This window comes from Parus major, chromosome 1 (genome assembly GCF_001522545.3).
Source record: "Parus major isolate Abel chromosome 1, Parus_major1.1, whole genome shotgun sequence".
Classification (NCBI taxonomy): Eukaryota; Metazoa; Chordata; class Aves; order Passeriformes; family Paridae; genus Parus; species Parus major.
The window spans coordinates 32,919,628-32,940,157 of record NC_031768.1 but is presented as its reverse complement, the minus strand read 5'-3'; the positions used below and the strand labels follow the sequence as shown (position 1 = coordinate 32,940,157).

The following is a 20,530-nucleotide window of genomic DNA, read 5'->3' as shown; positions in this document are numbered from 1 at the left end:
TGTTACCCTCTGCTTTCCTTTTTATAACCTTTTTTTTATAGCTTTGAAGGGAGGTTCAAGTAGAACAATATGTATTTTTTTTCACAGCATTTTCAGCTGAAAGACACATTCAAAAGGAAAATTCTGGCTTATGATAATTTAAACTGAAAATTAATTTTCAACTAAAAAAAATCAAAAACATAAGTTATCTTGTTTTCTGCAAAATATTCTCCAAAGCATTTTTTCTTAATGGATTTTGGAGGAGAAAACCACATTTGCCACACAGCTCTTAACTTCTGGTGGCTTGACTAACTTCCTCATCACAGGCTATGGCAAAATAAAACCAACTCAGGCAGAGGGACAAAGAATTCACCTTGCTGCAACAGAAAACATCAAACATGAAGCTTTCTGGGTGAGCACTCAGATGCTGGATCACTGGTGGCAGAGGAAGGACAGCAGCTGGGAAAATTATACCAGAACACATCTCTCTAATTTATTCATGTGGCTACAAATGCTCTGGGGATGCCCCTGCCACATTTTGCACCATCTCTTACTCCTACCCTGACCACTTCCAGGCTACCAACACAAATACCACATCTCCCACTCTGCCATTTCAACTTCCCCCACGTCTGCCTTTCCAGAAGTCAGTCACTTTAGGAAGAGACACATCTCAAAGATTTTGTGGGTGTTGTTGATGAATGGTGCAACTCTGCAGTAGCAAGTACGTGTGTTTGCTAGCCAGCCAGCCATTCTTTTAATTGTTTCCACAACATAAAGAGCCTGGCCCTGCCACGCACTTTGTTTGTTTCTGATGTTGCTGGGTTGTAAAGCAGAAGTTTCTAGTGAAGTTAGCCAAAGGCAGCCACGTACCCCTGTACCTCTGGCTGACACCTGACCACTTGTCTCCTTCTGGTGTGGCTTCCTCTCTCCCACTGCTTCAGTGTCCTCCAATGCAACTCTTACCGCTTTTTTTTACAGTCCCTAGTTTTTATCAACGTAGAGTAGTCGTGAGAGCATCAAGGCATTATCGCACCACATAATGTGGTATTTAAATAATTGTACTTGTCTTCTGTTCCCCACAGGCATGTGCTCAGACAATAGCTTGGAATTTGTTCTTGTGGCTTTGCAAATATCTAGTAAACCATTGCTTCCCTCTTTTTCCCCATAACTCCCCAAAATATTCTTGTGTTACTTATTCCCTTGAGGGTCCATCCTGTCATTCATTGCTCTAGAAATTCAGCTTTGCTTGTTATTTGGGTTGTCCTTACCCGTTACAGTATTTATGCACCTCTGCAGCTGTCTCCCTCTTGGAGGGAGAGCACTGCCTCTAACAGTCATGGTCAGAGTTATCAAAGACTCAGGTGATAAAAACCCTGGGCAGACACAGATATAGGTACTCACCCCAGCAGTATCCCACTTGACAGTGTTGCCCAAAAGTGAAGCCAAAGCTTATCTTTTCGTGGCTTCGCCCTTTTGTAGGAAAGGCCTGGTCCCTCCCTTGTGCTTGAGATGGGAAGAACTGGAGCTCCCCAGGCAGTCAGTGCCGCCTGCTTTTATTTCAGCAGAGCTATTTTGCCAGCAAAGGATTACAAGAGCTTTCTCCAGCTTGGTTGGGAACAACTACGCTTCACCTATGACTATAGATTTTGGTCATGAGGGTGAAGAAACCCTTCAGGGCACAGCAGCTGCTCCTCCTGATACAGCCTTTCCTGTCACTGGGTTCTTGCTCAACCCTAATTGAAATCAGTGCTGGTATTTGATCAAAGAGGTGAGCGCCATTAATAAGCGAGGGATTAAACTAAAGTCAGGAAGCCTTCCTAATTGAGGGAACCGGCAACGGCTCAGCTCCAGTTTGCCAGATCCAGCGCTCTGTCATGGGACTCAAGTCAAAATATGCCAGCAGCACCAGTTTGGGCTCCTCGGGGCAGGGGTGCGGGAAGCAGCTACAGCCTCTGCACTGGAGGCTGCGCTGAGACGCGCTCCCAGGGCATCTCGGCAACATTAAAAATGCAACTCTCCTGGCAGAGTTGGCTATTCCTGCTCATGTGAAGCCCACGAAACCTGCGTAGCAAAGCCGAGCTTTTACAGAAGGGGGAGGTGGCATTCATTTGTAAAATGTCTGCAGCAGCTTATTTTACCTGCCTCTGTGCTCACACTCACAAGCACAAAGAAATGTGTTATTTAGATGTTTGCCCAGTGCCACCCATGCACAGCACGGAGGAAGAGGGGCTCCAGCAGCCACATCCTCCTCCCTGTGCCTCCTGGCCAGGGTGCCTCCTGGCCAGCTCTGATAAACTAATCTTTGACCCAGTTTTTCATGCCTGTACAAGCTATTGCTCTTACTTTTCTAATGCAGCAACAACATAGATCGGCTTGTTTTTTGTGTTGTGCTGGCAATCACCCTACTGCCATTGTGGTGGTATGAGGACGAGCACAGGTACAAAACCTCAACAGTGATGGCAGAAGGAGCTTATCTGTGTTTATGTCCACTTATTTTCTGCTGCATCTCTAGATCTCCACTGGTTATCAACCATAGCAGCCCAACCACCTGAGCTGCAGGTATCACCAGGTTTATGACTTTAGAGAGTCAGAGCCCTAAACTTGCCACATTCACCACCTCTCTCAACTCAATACTGTGCTTTTAGATTGCCTTGTAGCACAAAGCAGGTGAAGGATATATGCACTCCAAAGAACAAGGCCCAGCTTCCTTCACTGCCTCATAGTCATTCACACAAAGTGAGGCTGCTTGAGTCTTTTCTTTCCAGCTGCCAAGACAGATCCCTGCATGATTTGAAGAGGGAAAACAGTAATGTGCACAAAATAATCTTTGAACCCTAGGACCAAAGCAGCATCAAGGCCTTGGTGGGCAGCTAAGTTACCCACTGCACACTCGAGGGCCCAACCAACACAAGATGATCCATCAGAAACCAGCTGCAACAAGCCTGCAGAAATGTCAAACCACTGCGTACTGATTCTTGGAGCTACCTGGAGAGAAAACGCGCTGCCACAGGTTCACTGGGCAGTCACTTGGTGGGTTACTCTCACACGGCAGCATGGGGACACACAGCTATAATTCCACCTGCAGATGGAAGTGCACTAATACGGGAACATGTAACATTCCAAGAGCAAAAATCTGCAGTTTAAAATCCAACAGAGATACATGACAGTTGTTGCAGTACACACAAGCCTGAAGTTAACAGCAAAAATGCAATCCCGGTGAGTAGGTTTTCATATACAACGGGTGGTGTAAAGAAATTGCAACAGATCTTGCCCTTCCTTCACATTTATAAAAGCAGTGGTTTTTGGGCTTGTGGGCCTGCCTTGCCTCTCTGTACTCAGTGGAAGGCTGGTTCTGGAGGAGCTATGTGCAGGTTGTGCTTTATGCACAAATGGCCAAAAATGCCCAACGTTTTCCTGTCATCGTGGACGTCCCCAGAACAGGACAAGATTTTCAAAGGATAGGAAAGGATATGGTTCTTGACTCGAAAATTTTGGGTTTATATTTAACAAAATTAGCAACATGGTAGCAGGCACTGGGGAGAGAGGGTGATCAGTTCCAGCCAGAGTTAATTTAAGCACAGCAACAGCTGAGGCCTGTTAGAAGGAAGCTGCAGATGCACAGTGAGAGGTATTAATGTTTCAGTTGTTGAGAACTCCACAGGATGAAGTTAAAGTTAAAACAGTGGTAAGACCACCAAAGGGCATTTTATAGGCACTTTGAAAATATGTAAAAGAGACAGTACAACTGGTTTAATCAGAAAAACAATATAAGTTGCAAATGAGACAGAAAAATACTCAATAAAAAGATATTAAAATATTATTTAATCATAAAATAGAATTACAACAGTGGCTTATTAGGATGAGAATCTTTTTAGCACAACAGAAAAAGTACCATCATATATTTAAAGTAAGTTTAGAAGGAGAAAAAAATATCAGTTTTAAAATATTCCATGTATCTTAGTAGTTCTTCATCCTTTCCTGATAAAATATTCTAATGGTGTTATGGTTTTGAAGCAAAAGATGCTGAGCACCAGACTAAGACCTTCAGACTTGTCTTGCTTACGTCAGCCCTCTCTAATCCATTCTGAAGAGTGTATTTAACCTGCAAATGGATATGGTGGAATTCCTTTCACCCCCAGTCCTGTTATCTGTTAAAACACAGAGAAAAAAAAGACAATTAGAGAGTTAATTCACCATTATCAGACACTTGATTTCCTTACACAACTAGACATGCTTTAATTTAGAAAAGGACTGTGTCCTTCAACTTGACATCCTAATATATTTTGCACACATCAGCTCATCACAGCCTGGAATTTCAATGCATGCTCTTTCTCTAAAGCTCAGTAATCACAGGCCAAAGTCCATTCCCCAAAAGCCTCTTCTCTTAGATACTGCTAAGCCTTAATTCTGCAGTTCACAATGTAACCTTCGGCATGCACACACAAAGAGCAGGGCTGTAAAACAAATCCCAGTGGAATAATTTTTTAAAGAGATAACTTCGTGATAATTAACTACAAAATAAATAAATCAGATGCTTTTATCAGCCACTGATTAAGACATGTATTTACCCATCCTTTCCATAAATAGAAAACACAAACAGTGTTGGGAGAGGGAGAAGTATAAAGAGATAAATTGCATAGAAAATTTGCACTGTCAGCATTGGTGCAAAGTTTAAACTCTAAAAGTATCTTTAAATCTCTAAATGCATTTAACTTTCTGCAACAGGAACAAAAAATACAAACAGCAGCTTAACACATATGACCAATGTTCTAACACCTATCTTTTTCCCACCACTGCAAACTGGAGTTTTGCTACCTGAAACAATCAGGAGTGAAAAAATGGCCTTCTAAAATGAAAGGAGAGAGTATCATTCACCTTGAAAATCCCACCAGCCTGAGGCTGCCATGAAAGCCACTCTTTATCCATCCCATCGCTGGCAGAAGTCACATACATTTCTGAATAATCTTTTCCTCCAAAACAGCAGGAAGTTGTTTTGTCTACTGGAAGTTTCACAGTCTGGAGTCTTTTTCCTGAAGGAAAACATGCATGATGTTTCCTGTTTGTCTACTTAGAACAAGAAATTTAAACAAATTATGGCAATAACCGTTGTGGAGCCAGGTGTTCTGCCAAAGCGGGAACCAGGGCTGGGGGAGGTCCCATCCTGACTGATGAGCACCATGACAGGGAGAAACCACACTTCTGTGAGCCCTGTTTGTTGATGATTTATCATTTGACAAGTTTCAGTTTCAGGTATCACCAACAAATCCAACTTCAATCCCAGCTCGTCCTCTAATTAAATGCTAACATCCATAGCACAAACAGGTATCTGAGCTCGGCATCTAGGCCGTCCATGGAGTCAATGGAAATGGGATAGAATTCCTCTCTGAAACAGGTCACATGAATCACGCCCTAGACCTGCTGACTTTTCTACTTTTAACTACAAAGGCAGCCTGGAGCGAGCAGACCTCATGCAGCGTTACGGAGGCGTACCTCCTGCTACACCTCTACTGCCTGCGGTTAAGGAAGATTAATTCCTAGAAGTTTCTCCTGAAATTTCAATAGTCTTTCAAATCAAGTTTGCATAAAACAGGGATCATAGGACATGTCTGATGTTTATAAAAAGCTAGCACGACCATAAATAATACTATGTGTCATCTATTATGCCAACAAATAACTAGAGTCTTAATGATGGCAGTGAACAGATCGCCTCTAGCCCTAACCAGATGGCTGTCAAGACATCTTGCAGCAGATTTTTCCAAAATTTCTGCTAATCCTGGGCAATAACAGCCTATTTTCATTATGTCTATTTTATGTACCTACAAGTGACTTTCTCTTTCTAGAAATATGCTAAAGTACATGAATTTCCTTACAAAATGTGTAACTTTTCAGTCCGCTCAACTGCTTGTATAAAGGATTTGGTCCCCTTATAGCAACTAACTTTAGTGATGTATTGAAATAGCAGTTAAGTACCTTTGATGCTGGGAACCCTAGGAACTGACTGACACCAAGTCTGGGAGAAAGTGAGTGGGAAGGGCAATCAACAGGAAAAAACACGGACTGTAGGAAAAGAGGCATGAGCCCCAAAGACAAGGGGATAGACCCTGGTTGCAGTTGTACAACTGTATCAGTGGATAACAGCCTGGAAGAAATAATTTACAAAGCTCTGAGGTGTCTCCCTGGAGTCTGAAGAAAATCTGCACCTGGATGCTCTACAATCTATCTGAAGTATTACTCTGTGCTTGATCTCTATAGAAAAATATAGCAAATCTTTTTGACACTATAAAAGTCAAAGGATATTAAAAACAATCATTAGGAAGAACTATAAAATATTTAATTGTGGTTTAGATTGGATATTAGGAAAAATTTTTTCACTGAAAAGGTTTCAAGCATTGGAACAGGCTGTCCAGGAAACTGATGGAATCATCATCCCTGAAAGTATTTAAAAACCATGTAGATCTGGTACTTAAAGAGATGATTTAGGGGTGGTCTCCATCTTGGAGGTCTTTTCCAACCTTAATGCTTCTAGGATTCCAATTTAAAGAATAAAACAAGCAGCTCACTAAGTGATCAGAAGCTATGACAAGACTTGGTAACAGGTAAGCTAGACATCCCTTGAGTCCTCTGCAAACCCCGTGGGATCAGCCATCAGCCTTTCCCTGTAGCACATCCTCCAGCCAAAGGCAGCAGCCATCTCTGCTAAAGAAGCCTAGACCCGAAAATCTGCTTCACCCTGAACCTAAAAACCTTCACTTAGGAAAGATGCCAAACAAGTTTCCTCATCCCATTGCCCTAAAAACAAAGTCCAGGCTCTGTTATCATTGAAACCTGAAAATCCCTCACGTGCTTTAGATGAGCTCTTTATCGATGGATGTATCTGCAACTGGCTGACAGCCATTCAAGCCACACTTAATGTCTACTGTGCATTAAAAGAGGCTCTCGTAGGATTCTCTTCAGACATGCCTGGGTTATCTCCCTAAATAATTTCAGTTCGTTCTGAATTCAGCAAATTGCAGATTTTAGATATTATTTCAAAATGATAGCATAAAAGGGCAAATAAGCATGAGATATTCACAAAAAAAGGTGACATGGACACTTATCCTGTGAAACTTCTTAACACTGTTCCCTGCAAGTGCTATGAGATGGGTGAGGGGGAGACAGAAGAGGTTCATGGAAGAGAAATACACTGAGAAATAGACTACCTATATATCAGTACCTCATCCATCTCTGAGCATGGTTAAAGACTGGGAGTGCGTTAGGGATATGTACTCTGCCATCAATATTTTTACTATCCTTATCCATCTGCTTACAGACACTATTCCTTCTAGCTTTCCCATATGAAAACACCTCCAAAAGGGAGAAGGAAAAGGAAAATAAGCGAAAAAAGGAAGGAAAAAAAGAAGTTCAGGGAGGAAAAAAAAAGGCCAGGCAGGAGAAAGGTAGAAACAGTGAACCAGAGAGGAAAAATTATTTAATCTGTTACCCCAGGAGGGTATTTAGAGGGCTGGTGGATGTCACCAAGGAGTGCTGCACCCACCAGAGTGAGAGGACGTGGGTCCAGAAACAAGTCCCAGCCCTGCTGGCATCTCCCAACTGGAGCTTCTTTCTCCTAGGGCTGGGGTGCAGACTCTGCAGAACTGGAAAAGTCCCACAGGTTGGCAAGACTTTGGATGGCTGCAGACCAAAAGGTGAGGGGGAAAGCACAGCCTGAGCCTCAAGTGAAGCTTTCCAGCAGAGTCAGAAACAAGGCTGGTGCACGTGTGCCAGGGTCTGCTGTGCGCTCTAGACAAAGCACTGGTGTCCCTGAATCCGCAGTCCCATAAAATCTCTGGGCTTCAGACGTATCCCAGGGCAGTTGCTCTTCTGCTGCATGATGCAAACTTGTGGTGTCTGGGAGCTAACAAAATCATGCTCCCATTCTCACCCCAAAGCCCCTTGCAGCCAGCGTGGTTCAGTTTCCCTTAAGTGCTTTACATGTGTTTTCTACCCAGAGTAAATCATCCCTGGCACACCAAAGAGTCCAAATGAGAGCAGCAATGAACAACAGACTCAGACAATGGGCACACCCAAGACATTACTGTGGGAATGATAAAATGCTGTGGAATTCATTAAACATTTTTTTAATTGTTTCATTGCAAAACTGATCATGCAAATAACTCCCAACAATAAAAAAGACGTTGCTGGCATCAGTGTCCTGTGGGATTTTTAATAAAATCCAGCAGGCTGCCCAAAATAATACACTAAGCTGAAGAAACAAGACTCAAAATTGGTTTAAGTCATCTTTCCCATTTATCAATGAGATAAACACTGGTCTTAATTTTGGAGGATGCAAGAGGATGCTAACTCAAACAATTCACAAGTAGAATGATGGTGTCCTTAGCAACTTTATCTTTTCCAACACTACAGATGCTGGGAACAAAGGAGACTTATTTACAAAGGTAATTTTTGAGAGCAGGGACATAAAATTGTTTGAAATAATAATAAAAAAGAAAAAAAAAGATGAAAAAAGAAAAAAAAAAGAGGAAAAAAGCAAAAAAACACTGTTTTTTAATAAAAGAGCAGACATATCATTTCTGTGAGGTGAAAAAATCCCTACCTCTCACTCTGGGGTTTTTTGGGGTTTTTTTTGTTTTGTGGTTTTTTGTTTGGTTTGTTTTTTGGGGTTTTTTTGGTTGGTTGGTTGGTTTGGTTTGTTTTAACACAAAATTCCAGTCCATCTTTTGCAAGGACTTACCTGTCTCAGGGTCAAGGCGAATCACTCTCCCACCATCATAACAAGCCACCCAGAGTTTGCCTTCTGTGTCAATGCACATCCCATCAGGAATGCTCTCCTCTTTTTCCAGTTTGTATATATTCCTACGGTTGCCTGCAGGTTAGAAAAACCACAGAACTGAGCGAGACAGTTGCTAAAATCTTTATCAGTCACAGACCAGCAGAGTTGTTTGTACCATTATTTTCAAAAGCTGTGCTGAGGCCCTGAGTTTTTTTCTCATGAAAGAAATAGATTGTGTCTGCTGCCCTGTTTGTTTCCCGAGACAGTTGTTTCTCAGCATGAAAGCCTGTGGATCAGTTTCTATCCATTGAAAGTATAATCCTTCTTTCTGGCATTCATTTCTAGCGCACCACTCATGTTCTCTACTTGCAATATTAAATGAATAACTGAATAAATTAATGTTAGATATATTCATAAAATTAATTACTTATTCTAAAAGCACTTTGAATCATTTCCAGTATGGGTTGCTCCAGCTGGAGACTTTTCAAACAGTTTGCTGGAACGTGCCAATAATCACTGCTCCAACACAAAACTGACTTTCAGATATATAAACTGAGAGCTTACATAAACACAGAGTTAGGAAAAGCATCAATTTCAAAGGCATACTATCAACCTAAAAACAAACAACTCTATCTGAACTTTTATCCAGTGTTATTAAAGAAAATTAAACCCAACTTCCCAACATTGTTTATTTTATGCTCTGACAACTTCAATGTTTCTCCTATGCAGCAATATTTTTAATGAGTTTCCTTTTTGCTCCTGGGGATTGTCAGACTGCCCACAGAATGAGCAACCAAGAGTGAGTGAGAGAGAGAGAAGTACCTTATTTTCTAAGGAAAAATTCAGTTGTAAGCCATAGCAGAGAGACATTAGGACAAGGTGCTACATCCAAAATCACTTTAAATTCAGAGTTCTAAAACTAAACATCAAATTGGCTGGGTTCTTTCAAAGCAAAATACTGCAGCCCGTGTACTCAAAAGTAAATTACTAGTCCTAGTCACCGGAATTTTTCTTTTGCCCAAGCTTGTAGAAGCCCTTAAGGCGTTGTTTTGTTTTAAATTAATGAAGGAAGCTTTGAGTTACTGCTACCGTTGTTGCCCTGTTCTTTCTGCAAAATCTTCATTCAGTAGCTTGTATTTTAAAAAACAAAACAGGGTGAGGAGTGAAAAAATACCTAGTGAAGCTGGCAGAGGTTTTGCGCAAGACTTCAAGCTTGCTGTCACTTTGCCTGTGCTCCCAGTAACAAGAAACACTCAGCCACAGGAAGAGACAGGTGAGATACACTTTGTCCTTTTTACTGGAAGATCAGATATGCCTTGTGTGTAGTAACAGTGGTACAGATTACTACTCAAACTGCCTCGCAATTTAAATACTTTATAGTATTACCAAACGACCCTGACTGGTTTGAGCCAGGAGCCTACACAGGTGCAGACAGATGTTAATATGGCTTCTGTTGTTTTGCTCAAAAGAGGTTTCTGGATTAGTGCTCCCAAAGCTCTGATCATCTCTGTGGAATAACCAGAGCAGAAACAAACATCACAGTCTTTAGGCACAAGCAATTATTTTAAAACACAACCATTCATACCAATTTTCCCAGTTTGGAGGTCATAATCAAAGGCATCCACCGAGTAGGACAAGCTGTCAATGTAAAAGAAGATTCTGTGATCCAGTGACCAGTCCAGCCCGTTAGAAATGTCCACCTGGTCAAAGTGCTTCACCACTGAGAGGTCAGGCAAGAGGGTGTACAGAGAGCCCTGGTGTCTCTCCAGCACGGCAGGACGAATCTCCTCTGCCATCGTACCTGTGCAGAGCCAAAGGGGAGAAAGGGTTCAGAGTAAATGGACCCTCCTCCAGATCACACTGCCAATGTAGAAGGGAGTGCCACAGCGGGCTTCTGAAATTTGAGGAATAAACTGAGTTAAAAGCAAAAGAAAAAGGTGAACTTCCAAAGTGCTTGCTTTTAGCAGCAGGTGGCAAAACACAGCCTTTGTTCTTTTGATGAACATTTCTGAGGCAGAAATGGTGTGCAGCATGATTCCTGCAAAATGTTTCATTCAGTCATTCATATATTAAGACAGGTGTGGCCAGCATTTAACTTAAAGTAAATCTTCATGTCTTGTGGAGCTGAGAGAGTAGAAAAACATTACCTCCTCCCTCAGAATGAGTCTTACACTAAAGCCTCTTTTAAAGCAAATCTCGTCTTTGAGGTTGAAGTTGGCAGCTGAGACTGGCTCTTGAAGAGGCTGGGTAAATGCAGGTTAAGGTAGGCCTCAGGACTGAGCGACACAGCAGAAGCACAAAATGGTGTTTTAAAAAACAGGAGGACAGGATCACAGCTGAGGCTGGAGGGCACAGAGGGCATCATCAGGATCACCTCCTGCTCAGAGCAGGGTCAGACACCACAGGTTCCTCCCACCAGTGATGGGTGCTGAAGATGTCCATGGATGAAGACTCCATACTCTCTCTGGACAATCTGTTCCAGTGTTTGATCATTCTCAGTAAAAGAATTTTTTTGCGTTCATACAGAATTGGCTGAGTTTCAGTGTGTGCCCACTCCTGGTCTTTCAGTAGGCATCACTGAGCAGAGCCTGGCCTCCAGCTCTTCTACTCCCTCCCCAGTCAGGTGGGATCCCCTGAACCTTCTCATCTCCAGGATGAATAGTTTTTAGAAATAATATTCTGAGTTACAGAGAACAAACCACGCAATATAATAAATTTCTCACTGGAAAAGTATTTTCTATTAGCACCCTTCCAAAGTTTAAAACAAGCAACTGACAGGGAAGAGGCAAGGCCAGGATCTTAAACTAGGCAGGCTCCAAGTAGTCAGCCTCTTTTCAACAAAACAGTCCAGATTAGATAGTGCCCAGGTGATATAAACAGATTGGTAAATGGGTTTAAACTCTGTTTGAATATAGCAAAATAAATCCCCACCGTTTAACTATGAAGGAAAGCTTGCTGCATCCAGAACTGATCATTACATCTTATCACCACAACCCAGCAAGCACCAGAGGAGGAGAGAGACTGCAGCATACCTGCGAAATACCTCCCTGCAGGATCCACCTTCCCATCATTGAACCGGGTATTTGCTTTATCCTTGTCCACTTGAGTAATGGTGGTTACCAGCTCCTCTTTCCACTTCAAAGCAGCAAACCTGGTTCCCAGGGTGATGACATAGTCCCCAGACTTCCGGAGAGCCACAGAGCTCACAGGAGCGTCTGGAAACGGGGTGAAATTGAAAAGTGAGATGTGCTGTGAAGAGATACTTCTTTTCTGCCCACTTTAGACATGCCAGCTGAACTCGGCGAAACCACAGGCAAGAGAAACAATCTACTTTTCTACCAACAAAATTGATGTTTAAATGCATAGAAACAGATTATGCCACATGAACTTGAGTATGACCACTGCTACCAGGAGGTATAATCATTACCAGCACCTAGGTGTGCTAGGTGCTTTATTAAAAAAAAAAAAAAGAGTATAAAAATGGGGACAGGAACATATGCTTTTTACAATAGCTTACTGCATGTGTTTCCCTTTCACCAAGGGAAAAATCAATTGCCACAAGAGCTCTAGAACAACCGTGTTTATTTTGCACAGCTCCTGTGTAAATGAGCCCTGCAGTGCTGGAGGCAGAGTATCTCTGCACTGGGACAGGTCACACTGGGCAGGAGAGACACCCTCCCACACCACACTCTTCTGTGCCGCTCAAACCAGCCTCCAGCAGCACCAAAAACACACCATGGAGTGGCAGAGCTTCCCAAGAGCTAAAACAACACTGAAAACTAGTAAGTGCTCCATGATTAGTTTACACTCACTTGAGCTATTATGCATAAAACCTCAATTGCAGGTTACTATAAAGGAATTAGTAAAAAAAAAAAAACAAAACCAGTGAGTGTGAAGACAACATTTCTGTAAAAGCCTACAATCAGATGCAATCTAAGGAATAATAATTTTAGGCAGGACAGCTAAGTCTGGCATATTTTCTATAAATGGGACTAGTCACTAATTTTCTAATTTAAAACTGAAACATTTCTTGTATTTATAGCTTTGCAGGGGTATAATTAGGAAATACTTTCACATTTATAACCACCACCAGCCACCACTGGGTGACAAGAAGAACTGCTCCTTTCCAGCTGTTTACTCATGGCTCAGGATGCCCCTTCCCTTTGGAGCCCTGGCAGCAGTACCAGCACGCCAGAAATCCGAATGCTATTTGTCCCCAGCACTGGAGGTGAGCACCTGACTGCAAGCTCAGCTCTGGCAGCCGAGGCTGCTGGTGGTCTGGGCTCATTTACACTGGGGTGCCACTCCTTCTTCCCATCAGAGTCCCCTCAGCCATGTGTGGCACCTGCCACATGAAGTAATTTTGCTGCTCTTCGGATTGCCGGTAACCACACTAATAAAAGTGGTTTTCTGCCTGTATCAGCAGAGGAGCTTTCCTAGCTGAGCATGGGATTGCAAATATACTTTTGTTCTCGCAGGAAAACAACGGGGCTGTGGTTTAGCAGAGTCCTTCCTCCTGGGCAGGAGGTGCACCCAGGGCACCCCCCGAGCCTGGGGGGGAGCAGTCCCCAAGCACAGCTGTCCACTGGAGCTGGTGGACACCCAGGTGCCCCTGCAGCCACAAGAACAGCTCCATACCTTCCTGACAAATCACCCCAGAGGAAAGGGGTGCATGAGGACACAGCCACCCTGCTGTTCACCGCACAGACCCAGCGCAAGGAGCGCCTCAGACCGTGTACCCAGCTCAGTGCCCTGCGACCCCGGAGGGCTTTATTAAAGCAGCATTCTGCAGGAATTGATTGATTTGCAGCACCATCTTATACCCAAAACTGACCATAGGTGTCCTTTTCAGGCACAGTTATGCAGCTATGGTGTTTCCCCTGCGGAATTATAAAAGGCATTTGAAGCTGTCTCTGAACACAGGGTCGTTGTAATTCTCTTATTAAAAGCTTTAATAATGAATAATTTCTCTTAGTTTCCACTTTGGAAACCTACTATGATAATCCCATGGCATTCTTTGGTTGTTTGGGGTTTTGATGGGTTTTTTTTAATCATGGCATTCCCAAAGGCACAGCTATTAATCATAACTATTTCATTGTTAAAGAAAGGAAACAATACAAATTTTTTAAAAAAAATTAAAAATAATAATAATAATAATAAATAGCTATTTCAGCTGCTCTCTCTTCCACAGCTCCAGTGAGACCACAAGTAAAATACTACACCTTGGAGAGTAGATCAGTTTGGGGGAAAGGCAGGGAGAAGCACACTCCCTCAGCTAAGCTAAGAGAAGGTAAATTTGGGAAGCAACATTTCCAAGATTAGCATCAGGCCTTCTTTCATCTTGAAATTGGCAACTACTGTAATCTGAAAGGCAGATTAGCCCAGATCAGTTTCTAGTGAGTAATGCGAACATCTTATAAGTAGACAAAATTGATTTTTACCAAGTGCTAGTGAATGTGAGAAAACAACAAATGGTACTGAAACCACTGAAGGAGCTGTCTACCAACACAAATATTTACTCTATCATATCCAGCAGTAAATCTGCAATGATTTTTTAATGCAATCACTTTTTAATATCATATTTCTTCCTTTCTGGAAAAAATACTTGAACCATTGAGACTCTAGCTGGTGACACCACTACCTTAGTATCAACTTTTTAACGCGTTATTGGAAATCTTCCTTTAATACAGAAGATGTTATGAGCATTGGTCACTCACATCAGAACTACTACAGACACCAACAGAAGTTTACTTCTGGGACAAGGTACGAGCTAAGGAGATCAAGCTGTGGACAGCTTAGAGGGGAAAGCAATAGATCAAACATAACCCAGTAGCAAAAAGTCGTAAGGAAAGTCCCCAGGACCGGGTCTGGTCTGTATTTAGTGTCTCCCAGCATGCTGGCCAGCGAGGACAGGGAGGCTGTAGGGGAAGCTCTCCAGCTCTGAGCACCGTGCAGCTGCCGAGGGTCACAGCCCGAGTCCCACACGCAGCTCCCGCACACGCAGGAGGGTTTTGCAGCGGCTCCTTACCCACGGGAATGGCCCGCGTTTCCCCGGTGAGCGGGCTCCAGCGGCACACCTTCCTGCCCGTGATGTCCACGCACAGCAGCGCGCCCTCCTTCTCGTCCCACACGGGCGACTCCCCGATCCTGTAGCCCTCCTTGGCCACGCACTCGATCCTCACGGAGGACATGGCCTGCGGAGGGGATCGTCACCGCGTGTTACCCCGGCCCCGCCACGGCTGCGGGGAGCGGGAACGGCGGGGAAGAAAAGCGGGGGGTTTAAAAAAATAAAGAAAAAAAAAGAAAAAAAAGGAGGGGTAATAATAAAAGGGAGGGAAACGATTAAATCGGGGGTGCGGGCGGGCGCAGGGAGGCAAAGGCCGCTCCGCCGGCGGGCCCGCCCCCGCATGCCCGGCTGCTGGGGCGCACCGCCGTGTCCCGTACACACATGCGTGTGCATGTGCCTACCTACCTGCCTGTGAACACGGGAGAGACGAGCAGCAGCAATAAATATGAATAACAGTAAGAAGGAAGCGCGCCCCCAGCACGGCCGGCCGTAGCTGCTGCCAGCCGCGAGCAGCTCTTATAGCGGGCCGGGAGAGGGCAAGCGGCCGCCTTGGGTACCCCGCCAGGGGCGGGCTGGCCTGCCGGGCCCTTCGGGATCCTCCTCTCCCGCAGGGCCGGCGCCTGGAGCCTGCCAGGCGCCGGTCCAACAGCAGCGGCTTGCAGCCCCCTTCCGAGAGCTGCTGGGAGGGAAAAAAGGGAGAAGAGCTTTCCCACCGCGTGGCCAGGTTTGTCAGCCCCCGGAGAGGCTGATTCCCGAAAGACCTGGTTTCTCCCTGCCTTCTTGCTCCGGTGCAGGCGGCCACAGAGACTCGGCCCTAATTTCAGCACCAGGGATCCTTCACAGCTCCTGCAGCAGCACCTCGGTTATCCAGAAATCCTGGGCCTTCATCGTGACCCGTCCTCTTGTACTCCTCGTGCTGTACAGTCTCAAAAAATTCCAAAGGCACGAGGTAAACAGCTGGCATCAAAGTTTGCAGACAGTCATCTGTTGAGCCTGCTTATCTCTCTGCCGTGGCCACTACAGCTCCCAGGCCTCAAGTCTCAAAGCAGTGGGTACTTTTTATATCCCAAGTCTCCTCTTCAGCATCCCATGACATACTGCCTTTTGTCCATACTGCCTTTTGTTTTGGGGAGCTGGTGATCCCCATAGGGATCAGTGACATTAAGTGGCTTCAGTTTCACTGCACCGTGCCTGGTTTGTCTCCTCCTGGAAACTCAGGAGCCCACGGCCTGGCTTGCTGCTGTGTCCCCACAAACCAGAATTAACTCAGCTGCTCCAAAACTTGCCTCTTGCCCATCCAGACTTCGGTTTCCAGCTGGCTCGTGTAGCAGCCCCATTATTCAAGGGGCACTGAGCAACAGTAATCACATAGCACCCAGCAGGGTCTTTTAGGAAGTAGTCCCCACACAGCTCCTCTTAGAGATTTTATCTGTTCCTTATCATACATCTTCCTCTTGGCAATTATCTCTTGTTGAATATTTTTATTTAGTTGCCTTTATTCATAAAGCAGGTGGTCACAGCCTGGGCTTCACTTGGTCACGTTTTTTTCTATTAGTGGTACATCTGGAAAGTTCATGGGCTACATGACCTTACCAACAAGTGTTTCATGTAGGCTTCTTCTGATGGAGTTCTGATGTGATATTCATTAACTTTTTATCACGTTATCTGACCAGTTAGAATTCTATTTTATAGGCTTCCATTCCTTCAGTGCTTAACATTGAATTTCTCTTTCTGTCCTGCTGCATGTACAACAAACAGCAGGATTTCATCTCAGACCTGAGGCCAGCAAATCATTAGCAACAACCAACACAAAGAAACTAGATAAAAAGTGCCACATCTCTCTCCTTTTTTCCATACATTTTAGAACATGGAAAGAAGATGCAGAAATTAAAAAAACAAAACAAAACAAAAACCCCCCAAAAAATAATGTGAAGAATTAAGTTCAATGAAGAACAATTAGTGCTTCTTACAAAGCTTAGCCACATTTACTGCTCTCCCATAGTCTTTGCACACTACAAGGCCATTTGGGATGCAATGCAAGAGATTACTGAATCCAGCAGCAACAGGAAATACACCCTCAACCCACCTCACCAGTCTCTCTGTTCCTTGCTGACTTAAGCATTTGCCAGCATGGTTTGGAGGCATCAAAACAAGCTGTGTGCTGGCACACACCTTGGGAGAAAATTAACAGCTTCTATAAGCACTAGGTTACAACACAAACTCTGTGCCATGTATTTGGAGCTCAGATCTCTAGTTATATGGGACAGCACCCCTACTCTGTCTTCTCTGTAATGGCCAATCCAAGCTTGTTGAAAGGTAGAGCAGGGAGGAATCCATGGTGAGGTGCCTTCACAGAGAGCATCAGATGAGGTCCTCTGCCAATACAACTTCACTGTGGGAGAGAAGAGCACAGAAGAAGTGGCTGCCAAAGGTTGTGCTGCCTTGTTCCTTCCCCACTGAGAACTTTGCACTCTTGCACTGCAGACAGAGTGGCCACCGTGTGGCCTCCAAATCTGACTGATAGGGAGCTGACACAGCACCTCTGTGGCTTCCAAAGACAGGCTGGTAGTTTAGCATTTATTCCACATGGTGGGAGGGAGCCGGGAAGTGGAATGCTTCTTACAATCATGAAGAACACAAAGAGGAGGTATGTGATGCGGGAGGCCTTGTAAGGTGTCACAGCCCTCCCTGAGCCTGCAGGTTCCCTCAGCCTGCCAGAAGCCATTACACTTCTTGACAGTCAGAAAATGCTCAGCAGCTCTGAAGAACAGCTCAGAGCACCACAGAGCTGGAAGAATCTCCCCACCATCAACAACTGTAGGCAAGAAGAGATGCTGAACTATTTCAGGCCCTATAGAGACTGGGTTTTACTTCTGCTCATTCCTAGGAAGTTGCAGTTGTTCTCTCCTTTTATGAGCCCGATCCTGCTATTTCTTCACCTTTAGAGCAATCCTTGTCTTTTTTCCTTCATCTGTAGTCTTTACTACTGTTAGTCCTCCTTCCTGCTTGAAGGTGAGAGGGCTCTATGCCTTATCCATGGCTGGTATGAAGTGCAAATGCTGTCTAGCAGCTGTCTGTATCCCAAGAGCTGCCTCTGAATACAGAGTCTGTCAGGCCTCCTCAGCAGATGGGCAAGCTGAGAGCAGGGACTGCGCCAAGGGCAGTGAAGCCCAAGGAGCCACTACCTCAGTGCAAGCCTGTTAAATCTATTAGGGAAACCAGAGTGGGCACATGGGAATTCTCCACTAGCAGATAATACTGCATTAGGGGGTGCACAGATGGAGGGCAAAGCAAAAAACACTGAGCAAAAGCAGAGGTAGAAACATGAAATCAGTCACTGCTATCAGTTGGCTGGAAAGCAAGAGTTGGCACTGCCGTGCACTTGTTTGCAGCCAAGTATAGTTCTGGGAACTGGCTTATGCATCCAGATCAAGTTTTATTTGTTAGCAAGAAACAAGTAACTCCAGGAGAGATCAAACTGCTGAGAAGTTTCAATTGTTTACTAGTCTGGATGATCACAGTTGTGTATTTAAACATAATAAAACACTTGCCAAAGTACTCCATTTTCCTGTTTGCAAATGTCTGCTTAGTAAAAGGTGGCACCAACAGATATGTGCCCATTGACTAATTTATGTGTCTAACATTTCCACTGTCACACAAGTTAATCCAGAATGGATTAAGAATCTCAGACAGGGAATCTATTCTACAAAGGATTGCACCAATCACCATGAAATCATATTGAAGTATTTATCCTTTAAAGACCAGTTTTCACAAAAATGACAATTGTACCCTGTACTCATTGCAGTTTATTACACAGACTTCTTTCAGCACAATTCCTTCTGTACTGGCCACAGGCTCATGAAAAAGCATCTCTCAATAATACAATGCTTAAGCAAGTGACCCTTCCCACTGCAGCCAGTCTCCCCAGTGCTTTATGAACACCCTCACACTGTCACACACACACACCTCCAACATCTTTGTCATGGAAGCAGCAACAAGTTCAAGTTTCTGCAGCCTTAAACTGCCTCACAAATCTGGAGTCCCCAGGCTGAGCCTCTCCAGACTTCTGCTCTGTACTGGGAGCAGTTGGGCAACAGGGTGCTTCAGGAAGCATTCTTCAGTGGAGCACAGCCAAGACATTTTTCATTTATGCCTCTTCTGGTCTTTGTACCCCATGTGACCTGGATTTGCATTTTAGTTGCCTCAGGATAAAAAAAAAAGAGCATTGATATGTGCTACAGCAGAGGTCATGCAACAGAGCCAGGGCTTCAGGGACAGGTAGCATCTTTCATTCAAATAACTGATTTGAATGAAAGATGAATAACTGAAGCAACAGTGTTTTCAGTGTTTGCAGCTTACAGGCATGCAAATCCTTCCTGGGGACAAATCAAAAATAAATTTCAAATTAACTGCAGATTTAGGGTGATTTCACAGAGCTTTATTTTAAGATGTTCAACCAGACAATTTCAGGAGTCTGGTTTATGTACTAGCCATTTGTAATGAGTGTAAACTATAACTTGCTTATTAATATCCACACCACCTAGCCCATCCAGCTTTTAGGCATCTGTGCTTCCTTTAACCAGGAGAGATGTCTGGCTTATTGTAGAATGGAAACAATGCCCCTACTTCATTTGAGAGGAGACAACAGAACAATAGCTGAACCAGTTTTAAGGAGGGAAAGGCTTTGGTCAGGCTCCATTCAATCGGATACAAATGGAGCCTAAAATGCCAGTGACAGGGGTTCCCAAACTACCTGGCACCACCCTTCTGAGATAAGGAACCACAAAGGAATGCAACCACAGTGAGCTTTCAGGTGAAGTGGGTGGGCTAGTTCAGAGATGTTTTTCCCTCTCAGATGACTCATTCCCTGACTAGGGCCTGCACTTCCCAAGATATAATCAGAGCCATTTTCCCAAACGGCATATAACGCTTTTTCTTTTTATAGCTACTACTCTTGAAGTCTATCACAAGCTCAGGAGCTCTCAGATAACCATGAGATTTCTTGATGGCACCTTCCTTTTATGTTACTATTGTGCTAAGTTTTAAATTCTTCCTCAGGACACTGGCCCACTGATTTAGTGAGCAGAACAACTCTAGAACTGTTATGGAACTGTGAGATTACAACTTGTGTCCTGCTCCCCAGTGCTCTTTTCTCAGGTTAGGATGGGTGGGGCAGCACCTGAGGAAAACAACAGAAACCAGAAAAAACGTCTTTAGGATGTTTAAGCCAAAAGAAACCATAAAGGTGTCATTATGGAGCCTACCCAGAGATTTAAAATAATGTATATCAGATAAAACAGCCAAGGCGAGGCAGATACCCAGCTCCAAGGCTGCTGAGAAAGCAATGGAAAGCAGGGAGGATCTGCCCAGCCTGAAACAATAGAAGAATCCCAGAGAAAGGGCAGGGCAAGGTGGATCCAGGAGGTTGCCCCAGACAAAAGAAGCCGACTGGAAAAAGAAAGATTATCTGGAAGCAGCATACACAGAGGCAGGGAAACTAATGAGCAAATATCCAAGGCTGCTTCTCCTTCTACAACCATGTGGTCACACAAATTTATTCAAGCTTTCTGCTGAAGGGTGAACTTGAGGAACAGAAACAGGCATTTCAAACAACCTACCCAACCGCTATGTAACATTTTCTTTCAGAAATGTGTGCTTGCAGTCACTTTAATCCACCTGTCACATCCTGCTAGATGCACTGACTTGGTTAGGAG

General features: G+C 44.1%; 1 protein-coding gene across 2 annotated transcripts; it reads right to left on the bottom strand.

Moving 5' to 3' along the window:
• Positions 1-3,780: 3,780 nt before the first annotated feature.
• Positions 3,781-15,331, bottom strand: LOC107213031 (regucalcin). Of its 2 annotated transcripts, XM_015647035.2 has the most exons (7): positions 15,222-15,331; positions 14,778-14,943; positions 11,782-11,964; positions 10,335-10,550; positions 8,711-8,842; positions 4,855-5,009; positions 3,781-4,127 (listed from the first exon to the last, which is right to left on the bottom strand). In XM_015647035.2, the coding sequence occupies exons 2-7, from the start codon at positions 14,938-14,940 to the stop codon at positions 4,077-4,079; spliced, it is 900 nt and encodes a 299-aa protein (XP_015502521.1). In that variant the 5' UTR covers positions 14,941-14,943; positions 15,222-15,331; the 3' UTR covers positions 3,781-4,076. The 2 variants fall into 2 exon arrangements, with proteins under 2 accessions (XP_015502521.1, XP_033369597.1); XM_033513706.1 differs by lacking the exon at positions 10,335-10,550.
• Between the last annotated feature and the right edge of the window lie 5,199 nt (positions 15,332-20,530).